A 19,089-nucleotide genomic window follows, 5' to 3' on the forward strand; every position below is an offset into this window, starting at 1 on the left:
GCTGCTAGCCAGGCTTGTGCAGCTGGATAAGCACCACTGATGGCCTAAGAGGCCCCCAGTTAAGGCTCCAGGGACCAGCACATGTACTGGTCCCCACCTCCCATACCCCAGCTGGGACAATTTGGCACCTGCTGGAGTGCACATGTGAAGGCATGCCCTGGGGCACAAAGTAGCGGCAAAAATATGTGCCACTGCTATTTGGCTGCTGCAAATGCACACCCCTGCATGTGGGGATGCAGCCAAAGTGCCTTTCTGGCCTGAAGCCCTAAGAGCCCAAAACCCAGTCATTTTAAATGTAGTGTCATCATTTATATCTACCCTCATATTTAAATTTGGACATAGGCTTGCAAACAGTATGGCACCAATATGTAAAGCTCTAGATCAGCATTTCCCAAACATCGGAGATTTACATTCCATGCAGTGAAGCTGGCCACTCTCAACCTGCCAAATTTTGTTTGGTACTTTTGTGGATGCACAGCATCAATATTATATGCACCCATGTGAGTGGTAGACTTCTTGGGTGCCTTTAGTTGCTGCTCCCCCTCCTCCCATCCTACCCTAGGAACCTTTCACACACCCCACGATTTGGGAAATGCTGCTCTAGAAGATGTGATTAAGATAAAGCATTTGATACTCTGAGACTTGCCATATTCCTTTATTAGAGAAGACAGTGAAATGTAGAACTGCACAAGTCAGAACCAACTTGAAAGCAGCTATGGCTGCTCTTATTAAGGCTGCTGTAACATTGCAGTTACAGAACTGATTGCACTAATGCTGTAGTGCAAGGTAGCTTAAACTGGATACCTGGGGTACCAGGAGCAGTCTAACTGTAGCAGCATAAAGCTCAAGGTATAAATATTTACCTTGTACAACACAGAAGCAAGCTATGCTAAATTACTTGAGCTACATACTCCCATAGCTAGACTGCATCTGGTACTCAAGCAAGGTAAGCTCCCAACACTATACTTTGGTAACTGTAGTGTAGATGTAGACTGTCATTGACAGGAGACCAAGGGAGAGATTTAAAACAGACTTAAGCATTAGTGAATCTGCCAATTTTACGATTACAAAAAATATTCTTCAATTTTTCAGAAATAAAATTTTATGAAAAACTACATGTCTGAACTCTAATAGAAAGAATGCAGTAGCCCTTATTTCATGTATGCATTACTCCCTATTTTTTAAAACATCAATCTTTATAATACTTTACCAGTAGTTTGGAAGCCAATAGGAAATTCAAGTAACTTAGCTTTTTAATAATATCATTCTTTCAGGAATTACTACTGCTAGATGCCTTCTTCCTAAATAAACATATTTTTTCATAAAATTCTGCTCAATTTTAAATAACTTTTTCTGCCACTACTTGCATTTCAAGTTGAAGATAAAATGCTTTTTGTGCTCTCAAATTAAGCAGTTTGATCACCTAACTAGAAGTACTTGTTTTTTATTGTTCAATTTGGCCAAGCCAAGAATCTGACATCTTTCTAAAATGTTTTAATAACAATCAAAATATTATGAAATTTCGCTTCCTAGCTGGAACACTTCATCTTACAGACTAGGAATAAAAATCACTACTTAGTCATTTCATGGTTACCATATTTGATGGTGTATATGTTGGGTTTTGAAGCCCAATTTCTGTCTTAAAAATCCAACTTGACTTGTACACCATGCCACAAAAAAAAAAAAAAAAAAAAAAAAATTGGGTGGCAGGGCTGGGCTCAACCTCATCCCCTGCAAGCAGCTCAGCCCCATCCCCTGCAACCAGCACTGGGCTTGCAGGGGTTGGGGCCACGCCAGCTAAGCGCTGAGTGAGCAGCACCAGGCTTGGTGCCGCTTGCAGCAGACAGGGACAGGGAAGAGGTTGGTGCTCAGCTGGCGCAGCTCCATCCCCTGGGAGCAGCACTGCCTGCAGGGGATGGGGCTGTGCCAGCTATATGCTGAGCCTGACCCCGACTTATACACTGTGACTATGAAAATCCTTATCTTTCAAATTGGAAAGCTGGTGGTCAACCTATATACCATGAAACACACTATTTTACCATCTGTCTGTAGTAAATGCCCACAACCCAGACCAAAACTCTATATGGTTTTTACAAATTAGAGTTCATGACTGACAAAGGAAGCAAGCTGTTCGGAGGCTAGGAAAGTAATTTTTTAAAGTAATTATCAGCTGTCATTTTATTTTTAAAAAGGGAAAATAAGAAATTTTATATTAAACTCTGGCATAATAGAGAACCATAATAATCAGACTATTTTACTCTGCAACAAATATTATTCATTCAGTATATCTGCTGAACAGTTCTCGGGTGTGCCCTCTGGTGGTTCTATAATCAGAGTATGGGCTTCTCATGTGTCCCAAGTCTAAGAACAGAACCATTACAAATTAATCACAGGAAGTAAATAGCTTAAAGATATACTGTAAAGAAAAGTAACACCCATTTTAAATATATAACTTTGTGAGAATTCACTGAGTGAGACTGGTTAAAAATTGCAAGCTATTATCTGAAAGTTCTTAGGGCTATTCCGGATCCCTTCCCTAGTGGGCACTATTCTCCTTCAAATGTGAAATCCACGACTGGCAGAACAAGGGCCTCACAAGAGGAATCAAAGTTCAGTTTACAACCAGTTGTAACCCTCATTTAGGATCAAAAGATGGACTGTACAGTACAAGAATTGCAACTACCTGGTGTGAAAGGTAACAGGAACTAAACAGGTCCCTTAGCCCTCTCGCATTTAGATGTTAAATTTAAATCACGAAATAGGAATAAAGTTCAGTCGCAGGCCATAGCAGAAAAGAGGTCCTCAGTATTCGATCACTGAAGTGTAAAATGCAACCAGGCAACAGAAAATGACTACTAAGAAACTTATCTAACTAACTCCTTATCCCCACATCATCATCATCAGGAATCTATGAAAAACCCTCCCTTTTATGCAAAGTAAGGCAAGAAAAAAAATTAACTCACTTTGACATAGAGATAAGTGACCTTGCCTCTAAATGTGGGTTAACAGCAAAATGGATAGTTATCCACCAACAGTTTTCAAGTTTTCAGTGTAGAGGGACACCAAGACATGAGCTTCCACGGTTTCCAAGATCAATGCATATATGCTCCTCTCTGAAATGTTTCTCCTTTGATGCCACTAAGATATACACTTACTGAACTGTCTCATGATTTCCCCTCATTAAATTCTCTGTCACTTTCCTCCACATCTTTAAGTTACAGTGAAATTTTAAGGGAAAGTGAGAAACAAAAATGTATGGAATTATTTTACTGAAGTATAATAAAAAGTAAAATTTGTGTTCCCTTCCCTCCACTTTTGTGATACTTGTATATAGGAAGTTATGCAATTCTTAATATGCCGCAATAGGAGCTTACCATTTCATCTTTCTCCCATTTGTCTGTGTTACTCTTGTCCTGGTTTACTACGTAACCAGGAGGAAGCCAGTTGACAGGGGGGTCAAAAATAGATACCACCATACGGCTAGGAAGCCCCTTCTTCTTCCCCAGGCGATACAAATTACAGTTACTGACCTTTAAGAAAAAAATTATTATGAAGATCTATATGCACATGAATACAAATATATATATGGAAATGCGAATAAAATAGTCAATTTAAGGTGCTAAGCAAATGCTTGTTTCTTACATGTAAAACAATATAACATATGTAAACATCTGTGCACAGGCTTAAATACAAAAATCACACTTTAAAATATATCTATATTTTCTAACTTTCCAAAAAGGTATAACTCAGCCTAATACAGCATGCATGACCAATTACCAAATACTAGCTTAAAACAAATTTTAGGTTTGTTTTTTTTCCAAAAGGCACTAATCATACAACTTAAGAAATAAATTTACTCAACTGAAGCAGAATGACAGGCAAACAACTTAAATAATAACTTCAGAATAAACAGTAACAGTAGTTATGAAAAACAAGCATCATTAAAATGGCAGTATCACTAATTACAACTTCATCAAGCTTTGAAAAATAATAATTTCTATTGCAAACATTCTCCCTAAATTGAAACTTAACAGTAGTTAGATAAAAACAGTTCTGAGTTCATCCATAAATGTGGGTTTAATTATGCTTCAGGCCTAATTAATGTTAGCAATTTTAGAATAGAGGGAAAGAAAAAAAGTATTCTCATTGCATATATTGAAATAATTTCTCATAGCTATATGCTTTTAACCTCTACTTTTCCTTTTTAACACTACCTTTCTTTTCTTAAAATGTCTAAGTATTCTTAAAATAGATCTTGTAGCCTTCAGGCTAGATCATATTGAACTGTTAACATAATATATGCTTTCCTTTCTTCCTAGATTAAACAACAACAACAATTCAGGGACTTGATTCCCCCTGTGCAAAATGCAACCCAGCTTTAACAGTTGCTGATCTTTAAATGCAGGGTAAAATCAGATTATTAGAATTTGAATCGAAAGTCACCACATTTTGCAGAAGGAAAACTGGATCAAATTGATTACTCCAGATGTTAAGATGGTGGTAGACAGATAGAAAACCTTGCCAAACAGTCTTTAAAGGCACCCCCAACAGGGTTACAAAACTGCTTAGTTCAAAAGATGCTCTTGGAAAAGCTAAGGGAAGTAAATATACCTTTGGTAGCAAATTAAAACGTATTTGGTATACAGTCTAGAACAGTGGAATTTTAAGAATTCATATTCAGTCTTATATTCAAACTTCTCCTCATCAGGCCAAGTACAGACTGGCCTAAACTTTTGTCAGTATAAGTGATCAGAAACTGGTCTACACCTGTAACAGAACAGAAGTTTGGCACACGTGGACTGGTTCAAAAATGGTGGAAAGTGGTCTAAGATTTGCGCCCTCACCCCAGCAAGGGTGAATGTGTGTTCTTTTGCTACCTATCTAACCCATTCTGTTTACAGAAAACTGCATAATTCAGAATGATTCCACCTTGGGCTTTTTGAATGTTTGTACCTAGCCCCAAAGTAATGAACAAGAAGTTTAAGTTTAGAAATTTGTAGCAAAAAGTTGTGTCAGTCAACATGATGCTAGTGCTGGTTCCACGATCCTGTAATTATATTCCTAGCATACATAGTACCACATCTATCCACAGTAGGCAGAAATTTACCTTTAGACCTATAAATCTGTTAACATGTGCATCGTGTCACCTATTCAGTCCACAAACAAAATATGTATTACACTCAGCATTATGCAGCATAGTTATGGATTATTACTACTTACTTTTTTGCTTCTCATATATGACAGGCGTCCCTCATGAGCATCAGGATAAGTGCAAAACAAGTATGTGGTGATGGCATGCTTTAAAAAGGAATCGCCAAGCATTTCAAGCCGTTCCAGATTAAATCCATCACTAGCATTTGAAAGGGTCAGAGCTTGAAGAATGAGACCAGGGTTAGGACCAAGGGTTTTTGAGGAGTACCCATTGGAAGGGCTCTTTTCAGAATCCATTCCGTCTATTGAGGGATTAAGAGCTTCTGAAGTACTGGTGGTCACTGCCATTTTGGGGCATCCATCTGAGGTAGATTTGTTAGCATTTCCATCAAAGTATTTATTACTCAGTAGAGTACATTCATTGCTGGGCTTGGGCTTGGGCTGGTTCTCACTGCTGTATAAATTCTGAATGGGGAATGAGGTAGTTGGTTGTACAGGTATTTCCTGCCTGCAGTAATTCAGCTGATTTCCTTGGCAAAAGTCTCTGGTAACTAAATCACAATTGCCATTGGCAAGATTTTTGTTGTAAGAAACACCATTAATTGCTGTAAGTTCTACTGGGACATCAATTTGGAGTTTACTGGGTGACTCATTGAGCAATGTTCTGTAATTCACAGACATTTGGTCATACTTTTCTGTAGAAGAGGTTCTGTTAGCACCTTGATGTGCAGCATTTTCAGGGACTACAATTGTGCTGTGCTTACAGTAATTTTCATTCTCTGCTAAAGAGGAGCTGGGAATAGAGATGAAGGATTTGCTGTCAATAGACTTTTTCCATCCAAAGTCCAGGTTCGGATATCTGCAAAGATAAATGTTAATTTTGTTAAAGCCTTTAAAAATGTTCACACAGCAAGAGAACAATTTTATATGCATGTTTTACATGGTGTAGGAAGAGGAATATTTTTAAAGAAATAACAACAACTTCGGCATATAACATTTTTTACAACAATCCAAATATTCAATACTATTTTCCTTAACTGAAAAATTACATGGAACAGATGAAGTAGATCAATTTTAGACTGTTGCAGCTTTGAAAATTTTCAGAGTTTTTGCAGCATTTCTATAATTCATATGAAAGAAAAACAGATACCTGAAATCTGCAGGAAGTGATTTAACCCCTACACCAGCATCAGTGGCTGTTTGGGCTCTCAATTCTTCTGCTGTCAGTAGACAGTGCAGACGATAAAGTATGCTGGGGAGACAAACTGCTTTTCTCCACAACGATGCTGGAATAGGATGTATAGCACAGAGTTCGGGAACCAATATCTTTGAAGGAGGAAAAGAATTTTATTTTTACCTATAGTCTTCAGAGGTCTAAAGTATTTGTTAAAAGACGCGAGATGAATGCACTATTAGACTAGAAAGCAAATCATTACCTGCTTATTCTGCAGACTTTCCCATTTAGCTTTCCTCTTCTCAGCACTGCTTAGTGGAAGAGCTTTTCCCTTCTGATTTAAATGACGAGGGGTTAAAAGATTAAGTCTAAAAAAAAATTGGGAAATTTTCTCTTTAATGTAATTAAGCAAAAATGACTTAAATTTTCCCCAATGATAAATGAATTTGCATACCCATCTTCATTGACAACTTGAGCACTCAAAAAGCCACCAAAAATCAACAGTTACTTATAAATATAAGCCTTCAAAATGTTATCCAAAAGTTAACTAACAAACTAAAATGGTACATTATAACAACTGTTTCAAGACTGTACAAATAAAACACAAATGCACATTATATTGATTTCATTACCTTGAAGATGTGTGGTCCACATCCAGCAGTGGCTGGTTGAGATTGGTCAGGTCAAGATTATACTTTGTTTTATAATATTCAGCAAACGTTTCATATTCAGGGGAAGGGAATTTGCTGAGTGGAGTAAGATCAGTGTATACATCAGCTACATAGAATCGATGAGGCTGATCAAAATTTCGATACCTTAAAAACACCAAAAAACAGTATGGTACATAATATGTACTTCAAGTAAAATTTTTCACTGAAGTCTCAAATTCTTCATTGGATCAGATGTTTCTAAGTTGTCAAATAAACTCAAAGAATTAGCTCTTATGTACAGAAAATTAAAAGAGTACTGGATCAAGAACTACAGAAATAAGCACAGGATAAGAACAGAAAAAAAAAATCAGCTCAGAAATCTATACAAGTGTTCTGTGAAGAAACAGGAATCAAAATGACCTATTTAAATAAAAGGATGTATTGCATCCTTTGTAAATAATGGAATATGCATATTAGGTTGTCAGCATTTTAAAAAAAAATTAGAAATTTATTTAATTAAAAACCAAACTTGAGCTCTACCTCACAAATTCCAAATGCTCAAAAGTAGCCTTCTAGCTATTGTATATTAGAACTGGTGCTTTTGCTAAGCTTTTCCCCCAAAAGGAGTCTGTTACTGCTCTTTAACTTAAAGCAACTAGCCTGCTTACAGTTTGGTTTGCACAACTTACTAGCTGACGAGATCAATTTTTAAATTATGAAATGGTGTGTATTTTGGGGGTCTTTGGTCTGATGCATATACCATTCTCCATCCCTACCCAAAAATCTGAGAAGCCTTCTTAAATTAAGTAAAATCTCTCTTAATAAATCTTTCATTCCTGTTCCAAAAAGGAAACCATCTTGATTCTGTAGTCTCGGAAACTGGATATTTAAAGCTAAAGCAGCCTTCCCTTACCAGTCTTTTCACAATGATTATCTGTATCGCAATGATGCCCATTGTTCAAGTTAGACTGGAAATCAGTTGGGCACTGTACAAAGGAGAAGTTACCTACAACATATGTACTCCTGTTGTAGCTGCTCATACATCATAACACTTGGAGACTTTTTTGCCTCAACGGTACCCATAGACCTTTCCCTCCTAGTGTACTACACCAAAATGATAAAGGCTGGTGCATGCTTCTTGCTCTCAAGTTCTCTTTCAAGTGTAAATTCTTAAATTGCACACAATTCTGAGAAAAAGACAGATAGTGGGATACAGATGTGCACATGGACAACACATTTTGAAGAACAGCAGTTGCTTGTAAGTAACTTTCTCTTTTGAGTGACTATCCATATACACAGTCTCTGTGGGTGTGGTAAAGCCCATATTCCTGGAGGCAGTCTTGGAGTCCCCAGACAAACAGCGATTGAGAGACAACTTTACAAAGGCAGCTACCCTTCAGGTATCAGTTATAGAGCCACTGCACAGGGAGGCTATGGGACTGGTCTAAGTTCTAGTGACACAAGTCCTGACTACATTAATCTGTTTCAGTTTAGCAGTCTTGTAACTGCTTGACATGGCTTGATATAAAATCGGACAGGCTATACCGACATCAGTGTACCCCCAAGAGCTCAGGTAGGAACACCTGTGGAGACTTTCTGAAAGGTTTCTGAAAAAACAAAGCTCTTTTCACAATCAGTGCTGACAGGAAAGCTTGAGCACTGGAGGAGCATCTTTTTGAAGAATACCAGCAAGTTGATCTGCTGACTGACTTGTAATGCAACGATTATTTTCAGCAGGAACTTGAAGCGTGTCCTCAAGGACACTTTATTTGGATAAAAGTAGATTGAAGATTTACCCATCATTCCTGTGAGGTAACTATCACTAAGAAAGTAATCATCATGGTGAGGGAAAGCAAGGAGCACAATGCTGTTTTCAAAGGCTACCCTTAGCAACAAAGGCAAGAACCACACTGAGGTCCCATTGCGATACAAAAATCACTTACCTGGGGGGGAAGATCTTGTACAGTCTGTTAAGGAATTGAACACTGATGGGTAGGAAAATGCATGTTAGCGTTCAAGTGGAAGATTGTGGGCCAAGATGGAAGGTAGGTGGACTCTTGACTAAACTGATGGACAAGAGTGCATGTTTAAGATCTAGCACAGTGCAACAGAACGGGAACAGAGGAATCAATATGAAGATGCTTCCCTCCTTAACCCCTTTACCAGATAAGTGTATTTTCTGGTGTGAGCGTGTCTATGACTCTATATCCAAGAGTCCTCCATTACCCACAGGCGGTGAGATGTAGTAAGCAAGTATCTAGATTAGCGGTGCTCAAACTTCTGGTCCTGCAGCCCAGATTGGTGGCACAGGGCCAGATACAGCAGGGAGTTGGAGCACCGGATCCAACTGTGGAGTAGCCCTGCCTGCAAGGTTATGTCACCAGGCCCATAGGGCTCCCCAAAAACCATCATCTGGCTCATGGGGCTCCTGCAAGAAAGCAGTGGCAGCATTACTTGTCACAGCATCCAATTAATGCTGCCACCTCTCCTCTACTGTCAAGTTTCCAGACCTAAGGGCTCAATTTGGTCCACAGACCATAAATTGAACATCACTTATCTAGATCGGGGTTGTCCAACTGGGGACTATCATGCAGCTGGCAGGCTCCTGCCCAGCTGCTATTCCCCTCCCTGCTTTTGATGCAGTGGCAGCTGGGGTCTCCAAGCTCCCCTTCCTTCCCCAGCTTCCACTTCCTGACCCTGTTCCTGGTAAAAGGAGGGAGGGGGCAGTACAGATGGGAGCAAAGAGGTGGGGCTGGGGTCTCTCTGTAGCATGTGCAGTATGCTGTATTCAGTAGCAGAAGGAGGGAACTACCTGTTCAATGAGTGCAACAGAGGGAGGAAACTGCTTGTGCAGTGTCTGCAGCAGGACAGCTGGAGTATGTGTTGTGTGCACAGAAGGGGAGGGAGCTAGGCTACTCATGCTGGGCACACAGCAAGAGAGGGAGCTGGGCTGCCCACACTGCACACAACAGCAGAGCAGGGAGGCTGTCTGCATGGCATGCCCAGTCAGAATTGGAGTGAGACTGTGCACATGGTGGCGGGAACTGGGCTGCATGTTATGCAGATTGACATGAGCACCATGGTAACATTGCTGTATTGGTGTAGGAAGCCTGGTACGCTCTCTGTACCACAATGAGCTCTAGCAGGGCAATATGAAATTTCATCCCTGTAGTACCCAGCTGACTTGTACCTAGAAGTTGTCAATATGGCCTCCCCATCCCAATAGGAAGATACCCATTGTGACCGTGACTGATGGGTATGAAGTGACAAACAGCAGTTTCTTGCACAAATTGAGTCTTTCCACCAGTTCAGGGGTACTGTCACCGTCATACCTAGCAGACACTTTCCTGAAAAGATAACAGCCTACAGATAAGACTGCATCATAAAAAAGGTACAGCCAGTCCCCACTGCATCCAAGATTGCTTGCAGAGATGTTTTAACACTGCTGCACGTCTCTCTCTGAGGGGCAAAACAGCTTTTTCGGTCCTCTAGTAAGGAGTCTGATGGACTTATAAGGAGCCCATCTGTAACTGGCTGAAAGAGACAACTGGCAAGCAGTGCTTACAATAACCTAACTTAACTAGAGACCAAGTTACAAGATTTGAAACAAGAGAGGTCAGAAAGTTTGGCTTATCTTTCTTTAGGAGCAGAGGGCAGCTGCTTGACCTTCCTGTTTACTACAGCAACCAGCAGGAAGGAGGCCACCAGGTGGGTAGAAAAGTACTCAGCCCCTATTGAATATATTCTTCTGGTTCTTAAGTAGCAGTCCTGTTCTAGTTTCATTCTTCACACATTACACTTCCAATTTCTCAAGATAACTTTAGAAATAAAGGACATTGTACTCTCACAAATCTTGGCATTTGCTATAAAATCATTTGATTTAATAGCAAGGAGTTTTTTCTGAGGCACCTGCTTTGAAAGGTACTTAGACATCTGCACTTCTGGCAGATTTCCAGCTATTGCATCCATATGTTAATAGGAAAGTTGATTTTGAATTGGAAAAAAATGTACTTTGTCCTTTACGCTGTAGATTTTAAATAATCAAGCCTGGTTTAAGGCAGCAAATATAGCTGCCATGCAGTGATGTCTACTGCAGGAAAAAATCCAACCTAGTTTATTATCAGTTCTTTTTGTAGTCTCAGAGGAGTAATTTAGAATCTCCTCTCGTTCATCAGTGATGGGACTCTTGTGACAAGACTTACAGAACTGGAGACAGAAACGTCTGCTCATCTCCCCAAGTTAAAATAGCTTCAGTAAACTTTCTATTGGAAAAGAACATTGTGTAAGTGGTATGGTAACCTGTAGGGAACAGATCTCCAAAGATATAAATCCTACCAAAAATTTGTCAATAACTTCTTCATTTCAGGCAATGTAATCCATTATCAGATGTCTTTAGATTTACTGTATACGTAAAATATAGGCAACTGTTTTGCTCTAACATATTATTCATTTACTTTTATTGGCAAATATTTATTAATAAAGTTACTACTTATAACAATATGGTACTCACCTTGGAATGATAACTGCATCCTGGTAATCTTCTAACTTGAAAATAAAAGGTGTTTCTTTTGTATACTGTGTACTGGGAATGCCTGTACGTGCTTCAGATTTTTCAATATCTTCCATAAACTTAAAGTCAATGTCCAAAGTGCTGGAGTCATCAACTTAAGGGGCAAGGCAAAGAAAAAAGATATTTTACTTACTTTACTGGGTTTCCTAAACTGGAATCCGTTTTAATTTATAACATGCCATTTTTTCCCCCTCACTTCCTGTACACCTTGGATCATTTTCCTCACTGTTCGCTTCCTATTTGCCCAATATTTTGGAGGAAAATTCTTTCTTACCAATAAATCTAGGTACTTTTAGATGATTTCTGCTTCACCCAAAACATACTGATGGGAGATTATATGAAAACAAAATAAAGTGCATTTCAAGATGTGAAGATAAGAAAGAAAACAACAGAATCAAATCTGACACTATTAGCATGTTGAATATGTGAAATGATAACTGGAAGTTGACAAGTAACTAATTCACTCTTACGATGCAAATTCAAAACGAATATTTAAGAAACTCCATCCTTACCAATATTAAGAGGTAGAACACAATAGGCTGAGTCAGCTTCTGTAGGTTTAAACTCTAGTGCAGGTTTCTCAAGCCGAAGAATATGTGAGAAAATGTACTGGTGAAGGCGTGTGATCAGCTCAAGCATTTGTAAAGATAACATAAAACCAGATTTCTTTAGTTCAATAGATGTGGTAACCTCTCCGGAGCGTGTATACACAGGAAAATGAGGAATCTAAGTAAACAGAGAGAAAGCAAAAGATCAAATAAATTAGAGACTGAAAAAAAATCCTTTAGAAAATTCCATATATCCCTCTTCCAGAGCAGAAATATGCCAGCTGCACAGTAAGAGACCTACATCTAAACCAAGTGCATTATTTATTAATTTACACATATGGAAATAAAAGTGGAAGCCATTAGGTTTGGTCCCAATGTGATGCTGAAAGACAATTTCATGGTTAAGAAAAAATTAAATACTTCAACTATTGGAACATCTGGTCATCTTATTGTGGGTTGTGCCTCTCAAGGCTCAGAGGCAGACCAGACCTGAAAAGGAAACAGCCACATGACGACTCCATCTCTTGAAACAATCGGAGTGGGACACTGCTAAAGTACTAGCTCGTGCAAACAATCCTGCAATTTGTAAAAGATTTTTTTTTTTATTGGTGATTCACGTAAAGACAAAATTATAGCTCAACTGAATTGGCTAGGAGTGCCTAAAGAAACTTTTCAGAATATTTAGGTCTTTGCTGAGCTTTATAATTTTGGTCTGTTTTTTTTAAAATGTTCTTTCCTCAACCTTTAAGCAAAATATTTTTGCAACTTTACATTTTATTTTGTTTAAAAAAAATAAATAAATAAAATTGCAAACCTTACCGCCCATTGCTTCTAGCAGGCCCATGACCTAGGATGGAAACTTAAACATTGGCAAGAACCTAACCCTCAAGTTAGAAAGTGTGCCTTTTGCAGGTTCAGTGAATAAAGACATTTCTTACTTGACAATTTTTTTCTGTGTTAAACAGCATTTCTCACTTACCATTAATGAGTTAATGTCTTCCCACTCCCCAAGGAATGTACTGTTTTCATAATCAGCATCAAGAGAGCTCTATGCCTCAGTCTTGCTTTGGAGACAAAAAATGTATTCTGGCTAGGATTGCATGCATAAGGAAAAAAGCTGCTAACAGGAATAAAAATTACCAGGCAAGAAATTTCTTTCTTCACTTGTAAACCAATTTGAAGTAGCAAAAAAATGAACCCAAAAAGGAGGGAAAGGGTAAGCAGAATTGTAATTATCATCAAAGTAGAACAGGCAGGTAAGCAAGTTCCCCTGCTATTAAGATAGGAAGGTTGGAATCAGTCTACCAACACTTTCTAATCATAGGACATTGCTCCAGAGGAACAGAATCTTACTTTTCCAATCTTCCAAAATGAAGGTGGCACTTCTCCCCCTTCCCAGTAAAGTTATAGAAACCCACATAAATAAATTCTCTGTCTAGCATGTCAAATGGTATAGGATTTTAAAACTTTCTTTTAGCAGAGCTTCAGGGGTCTGCAGTCTTGGCATTTTCAACAGAGTAAAATGCACAGGATAAATCTAGTGTATGCTTTGTATATGCTCAAAAATACCTTCAGCAATAGGAATGCCACTTAAGTTATAACCTTCAGAAAAAAGTACTAGGGGCTAGAATGCAATAATGAGATAACTATTTCCCTAGCATTGTAGGGAAAGAGAGAATTTATCTTCAACAGAAAGATTTCTGGAGTAATAAAAACCACATTTTTTCTCACAGCAGCAGCAGCGTGATTTTTGAATAAGTAGGGGGATAATTCTAAAAGCTTTAAAAATTTGAGCTAACTAGCTTTATCTGTCAGACCAATTCACCTTAGCATCTGAACTTATTCAAATGAAGACCTATCTATGGGAAGCCCATTTCTCTGGTGCTTGGTTGCAGAACTTCAAGCAACTCAATAGTAACCGAGTCCACCAGAACTTTGTGACAATTACTAATATTTTTGCACTCTGGGAAAATTAGACTTGAGGCACCCCCTTGGAAAATGTCAGATCTTAGTTTTCACTCATTTTTTGACTACAGAAAAAGGGAGAGGGAAATTCTTGCAAAGAACTCAGAAACATCACAACAGGCGAGAATGTTTCTAAACACTATGATTCCTATTTGAAATATCTGGATATTTGCACACCTACCAGTGCTAACATTGCATGGTGTTCCATGGCACCCTTGAAAGGATCTCAAGGCACTCCTGGTTGCTGTAATACCCTGGCTGAGAATCACTGATACAGACATCCAAGGTCCATTTATGCCAAGCACTGTATGAATCAGTGGCAAACTTATCCTAAGCACCCTTGTTTCCTTTTGCCCCACAAAAATAATTTTTACTAGATCAAAGAATGACATTTTCTAACAGAGTTTTGGCTTGGATGCCAAAATACCATATGTACTAGATTCAAAGGTGAGTTTTTCTCCCCCATTTGATATGGAGGGGAAAAAAGCCGCTCATTTTGGAATTGAGTACGAGGTGGCAGGGGGGCCAGCAAGCACTGTGGCTGTAGCTCCAGCTCTGACCAGGGCTGGGACTGGAACTGCAGCTGCTGCCTGCCCTACCTTCTGCCTTGGACACCCTGCCCTGCCATCATCTCCTTCCAGACCACAGCCTCAGCCCTGCCTCCCTCCATCCCGTTTACCCTTGCTCTGGCTCCAGCAGGCTCCATTCCCACAGCATGGAGCATGATTGCACCAGGCCCACAGCAGCTGAGGCTGCAACCCAAGGCGAGGGGGGAGAAGTGGTGGGGGTAGATAGACTGGCAGCAGAGGGTCAAGCTCCACTGCCTAGCCTCCTGCCACTGCATTCCTATTGCAGCAGTGAGGGTGAATTTAAAATGACCCTCCAATAATCACATGAAGAATGTTAATAAATTGATACATTTTTCATGTATAGAATCTAACTTCTAGGGAATCATCTCAAATTCCAGGTCATCTTGGATTTGGGTAAATATGGTACACAGAAGGTTAAGGGAAAAATCCATGCCAAACTACACTTCTGTGCTGGGGCAAAACCTGAGCTCCCCTAGTTTGGATGTAGCAGAATCTCTGCTTGAAGAGATCTGATCTTTGTTGTAGGTGCAATGTGGGTTCTTGGCTATTTAATCTAAAATGCAAAAGGGGCCTTCTAGATCAGAGACGGAATAGCAGGAACTCTTTTTCTATTTTCTCTATCTGCTGCTTTTTGTACGTTTTGTGAACTAGTTTGAAAGACAGCCGATTCTTCCATGTTGAGAACAATGTATCCATTACTACAAAAAGTCTTTAAACATCATTATTCCCCAGATGAAGCAGTGTTAAAGTTGGAGTGGTTTTGCTACACTTATAAATATACTACAGGATTATGCACACCTAGCTGTTATAGAACAACAGAGGCTGCAGGCTCCAGAACAGCAACTTCCCCCTCTCCAAATGAAACTACCCTAAGTCTACTCCTAATAATGCCCTAAGATAGCTAGAAAGAGGCTGTGAATCTTAATGGTAATAATTATGTACAGGAACAATATACTGAGGGTTGTAATAGATTTTCCATGACTGAAAATTTTTAAATAAAGAGTGGAAGTTTTTTCTAAAAGATATGTTGTGGTCTAAACAGGACTAATTCAGGGAAGCTCAAGGATCAATATAGTACAGGAAGTCAGACTACAGGACCAAAATAATTCCTACTTGCCTAAAATCTTAAATAGTTTGGATTTTTTTCAAGAGTTTGAATAATTGCTTCTCTTGGAAGACTGATAAAGAAGCAGAAGGCTCCTATCATGATGTGGAAGTATCAAAAGTCCTTGAGAGCAGAGTAATATGAAAAGTCTACACTGCAGCATTTCTTCCAAGAGGTATCAAACTCAGCAAGTTGAAGCCTTTCTTATAGGATGACAGATACTAATGAAGACAATGTCCCTTTTATAGGTCGCAGCTTCTGCATGGAGTTTTTATTATCCTTCTGCCTTTCCTCACTAGTAAAAAGGACAGTGCTATACTTTATGCCCCTACTTCAGGGGCTCAACTCTCTAGTGAGAGTTCAGGGAAGACAGTCAAGCAGATGTTTCCGTCTAGATTTTATCCTTATTTGTTTTATACAGAAGTTACTAGAATCTGAAAGTGAAACACTGATGCATTTGCCATTTCCTTCTGCTAATATGAACGTGTTTGAAAGCCTTCATTGCATTATTAAATGGTTAGCAAGTTTTACGGAGTACAGGCAGAGAGGACCATTGGCAGTAACTGGCTTGGTCATGACCTATGCCCTAGCTGATAGAGGAATAGTAGGTCATTAGCGAAATTAGAATGACTTTCCTAAGGCTCATTCCTGTAATGGAGCTCATCTTCCCCCCTGGAAAACAACATGGTATTACTCTGAAATAAACTTAATGAAATGCAGTAAAGTGCAATTGCACTTAAGATGACACATTTAAATTCACAAATACAGACTAGGGAACAACTGACTACACTGCAGTACTACAGAAGAATATTCATGGATTATAGTAGTCTGCAAGCTTAATGCGAGTTAATAATGTGCTACTGTTGTTCAAAAAAACCCAACAGCATAATGGCATTGTATTATCACAAATGTAACATGCAAGTCACAGGAAGCAAGTCTTCCATTACAGTCAGCAGTGGTGAACCCTCACCTGCAGTACTGTGTCCAGTTTTGGGTACCATACTTCAAAACAGACAAAGACAAATTGGAAAGAGTCCAGGGGAATACAACAACAACAACAACAACAACAAAGATGAGAGATCCAGAAAGTATGAGGGAAGGTTGGAAAATGGGATTATTTAGTCCGGGGAAGATGCAAGGGTTATTTGGTTAAAGTTTTCAAGCTCATAAACACTTTTTAAAAGAGGGAAAGACAATTCTGCATCCAAAGGGGTCAGGATAAGTTGTAATGAGCTTAAAAACCAAAAAGGAACATTATGGTTGAACACTAAGAAAAACTTTAAGTATAAGGCTGGATTAGGCACTGAAGTGGATTTTGCCTAGGGAGACTGTGGAATCTCCATCACTGGAATGTTTTACATACAGGTTAGACAAAGAACTGGCTGGGATGATGTGGACAGGGATGATGTGGTCTTCACCTGGGACTTGAACTAGATCAGGCTAACCTGTGGCACAGCTGCCACAAGTGTCATGAGCAGCTTATGTATACAACACTTGGCAGATCACAGAGGGGATATGCAACAAAGCTGCAGATATGGTAGGGAGCAAAAAGCAAAACAGCAGATCAGGAGAAGGTAAGCTGGGAGAAGGTAAGCAGCAGATTAGGCTAGGGGAGGGATTCAGGGTGGCACTCAGGGCAGGGCTAGTTTGCGACAACTGCCAAAAAGTTCACCAACAACCAGACCACTGTGGTTCCTTCCACCCATTTTCCACAGGATGATCAATAAAGCCTTATCTCCCATTTTCAGCTCAGATGAAGCTTGATGGTGGTGCAGAGATGTTTCCTACCTCAGAAGAACTTAACATTATGAACCATAGAACATAAGACTTAAAACAGAAACTCTGATGGGAATTAGTTAAATTCTGGAGGAACCTGCCTAAAACATGTTCTATGACAGTCTAGGCCAACTATTTGTCAGGGGTGCCACAAATTAGCCCAGCACACTCCACAAGCACTACTCCCATCCTCTTCCTTTGTCTCATCTGCTGCTCTGCTTTCTGCCCCCTGCTCTGTGATCCATGCCCTATATGCTGCTATGTTGCTTGAAGGTCGGCCAGCCCTGTTCTATGGTAAGAGTACACTCAGTATGCAAGGTCATTCCGGGAGGCAGAGTTTATATCTGGTCTGACCTGGCCTTCCTCTACTCCTTTAGTGAAGAACAATCTGTGATAGGACTGTCAGGCATAAGAGGAGGGGTTAGGTTCATTACCTGAGGTATAGGCTTGGCTGTCAGGATTCCAAAGCATCTTGTTGTATCCTCAGGAGGATATAGTTTTCGCCTCCTAAAATTGAGCTCATCAGGGAGAGGGGTAGTTAATACCATTCCTATTACATACAGATAACAGGGCTGATCGGGTTTGGGATAACTATCCCTCAAACATTCTGGAATCTATGACCAAAAAAAAATAAATAAAAAAAAATGTTAATACATTAAAATGACTACTTCAGCAAAATTTACTTAAATACTCATTTCTTAAACAAACCTAGTACAGGATTTGTTCAGATAGATTTTTTAAAAATATTTTACTAAGCTAATTTGAAAATATTTCCCTAAAAGAATATGCAAAATTTATCCTAAGTTATCCAAACTTTTCCTTTGAGTTATAAAAAAAAAAAAAAAGACCCATTATAACTGATCACCATCTGACTTTGTAAAGTTGGGGGAAAAACAAGTCCTAAATCACAAGGGTTTTCAGGTTTTCCGTTTCCCATGGAAAAAACAGAGAAAACCATGGATTTCCCATTTTTATCAGAAAAGATGTGGATTTTCCCTTTTAGAAGAGAAACCTGTTGATTTCCCCCTTTTGCAAAGAGCTCAGCACTCTGGCTGAGTTCCAGCCTACAAGACCGGTTTGCAAAAGGGGCTGGAAACCTTCACCCCTGCCCAGCTGCAAACCCTGAGTTGCAAACACTGCACTCCCCACTCTGCTGCCCTCCCCCAGGCCCTCTGGAGCACAGTGTGTGCAACTGGCATGGCAGGGTACAGTGGGGCCACTGCTGCAAACTCTGTGCTGCCCTGGCCACACTTCCTCTGTGTGCACGGGGACAGCGCACACTCACTCTGTCCCCACCGCCCCACAGATCTGGAGGGCGCAGGTCCTCCATCCCCTGGGACTGCACGCTGCCACTGGGAACTACCCCGCCCAAGCCTGCAGGAGGCAGCCAGCAGGGGGTGAGCTGGCTCATGCTCCTGCTGTAGCAATCACTGCCTTCAGTTCGGGGCAGGGGGGTGCGGACCTGGGTCCCTAGCCCTGTAGCCCTGGCAGCTGGGGCCCCAACCAGCAGGGCTGCAGGGCAGGGGCTGTGGGTGGGGAGCAAGGGACACAAGCAGGGCT

General features: G+C 39.9%; 1 protein-coding gene across 4 annotated transcripts in view; it reads right to left on the minus strand.

The window, feature by feature from the left end:
- Positions 1 to 19,089, minus strand: part of DICER1 (dicer 1, ribonuclease III) — a 109,385-nt gene that overhangs the window by 13,646 nt on the left and 76,650 nt on the right. For all 4 annotated transcript variants that reach the window (XM_019552465.1, XM_019552463.1, XM_019552464.1 and 1 more), the window contains 8 exons: positions 17,964 to 18,143; positions 12,058 to 12,271; positions 11,486 to 11,639; positions 6,958 to 7,140; positions 6,588 to 6,693; positions 6,302 to 6,477; positions 5,221 to 6,010; positions 3,375 to 3,530 (listed from right to left, as the gene is read on the minus strand). In XM_019552465.1, coding sequence (XP_019408010.1) covers positions 3,375 to 3,530; positions 5,221 to 6,010; positions 6,302 to 6,477; positions 6,588 to 6,693; positions 6,958 to 7,140; positions 11,486 to 11,639; positions 12,058 to 12,271; positions 17,964 to 18,143 — 1,959 coding nt within the window. The remainder of the gene's footprint in view (positions 1 to 3,374; positions 3,531 to 5,220; positions 6,011 to 6,301; positions 6,478 to 6,587; positions 6,694 to 6,957; positions 7,141 to 11,485; positions 11,640 to 12,057; positions 12,272 to 17,963; positions 18,144 to 19,089) is intronic.

The sequence above is a fragment of the Crocodylus porosus genome, unplaced genomic scaffold (assembly GCF_001723895.1).
Source record: "Crocodylus porosus isolate Cpor-Errol unplaced genomic scaffold, CroPor_comp1, whole genome shotgun sequence".
NCBI classification, from domain to species: Eukaryota; Metazoa; Chordata; order Crocodylia; family Crocodylidae; genus Crocodylus; species Crocodylus porosus.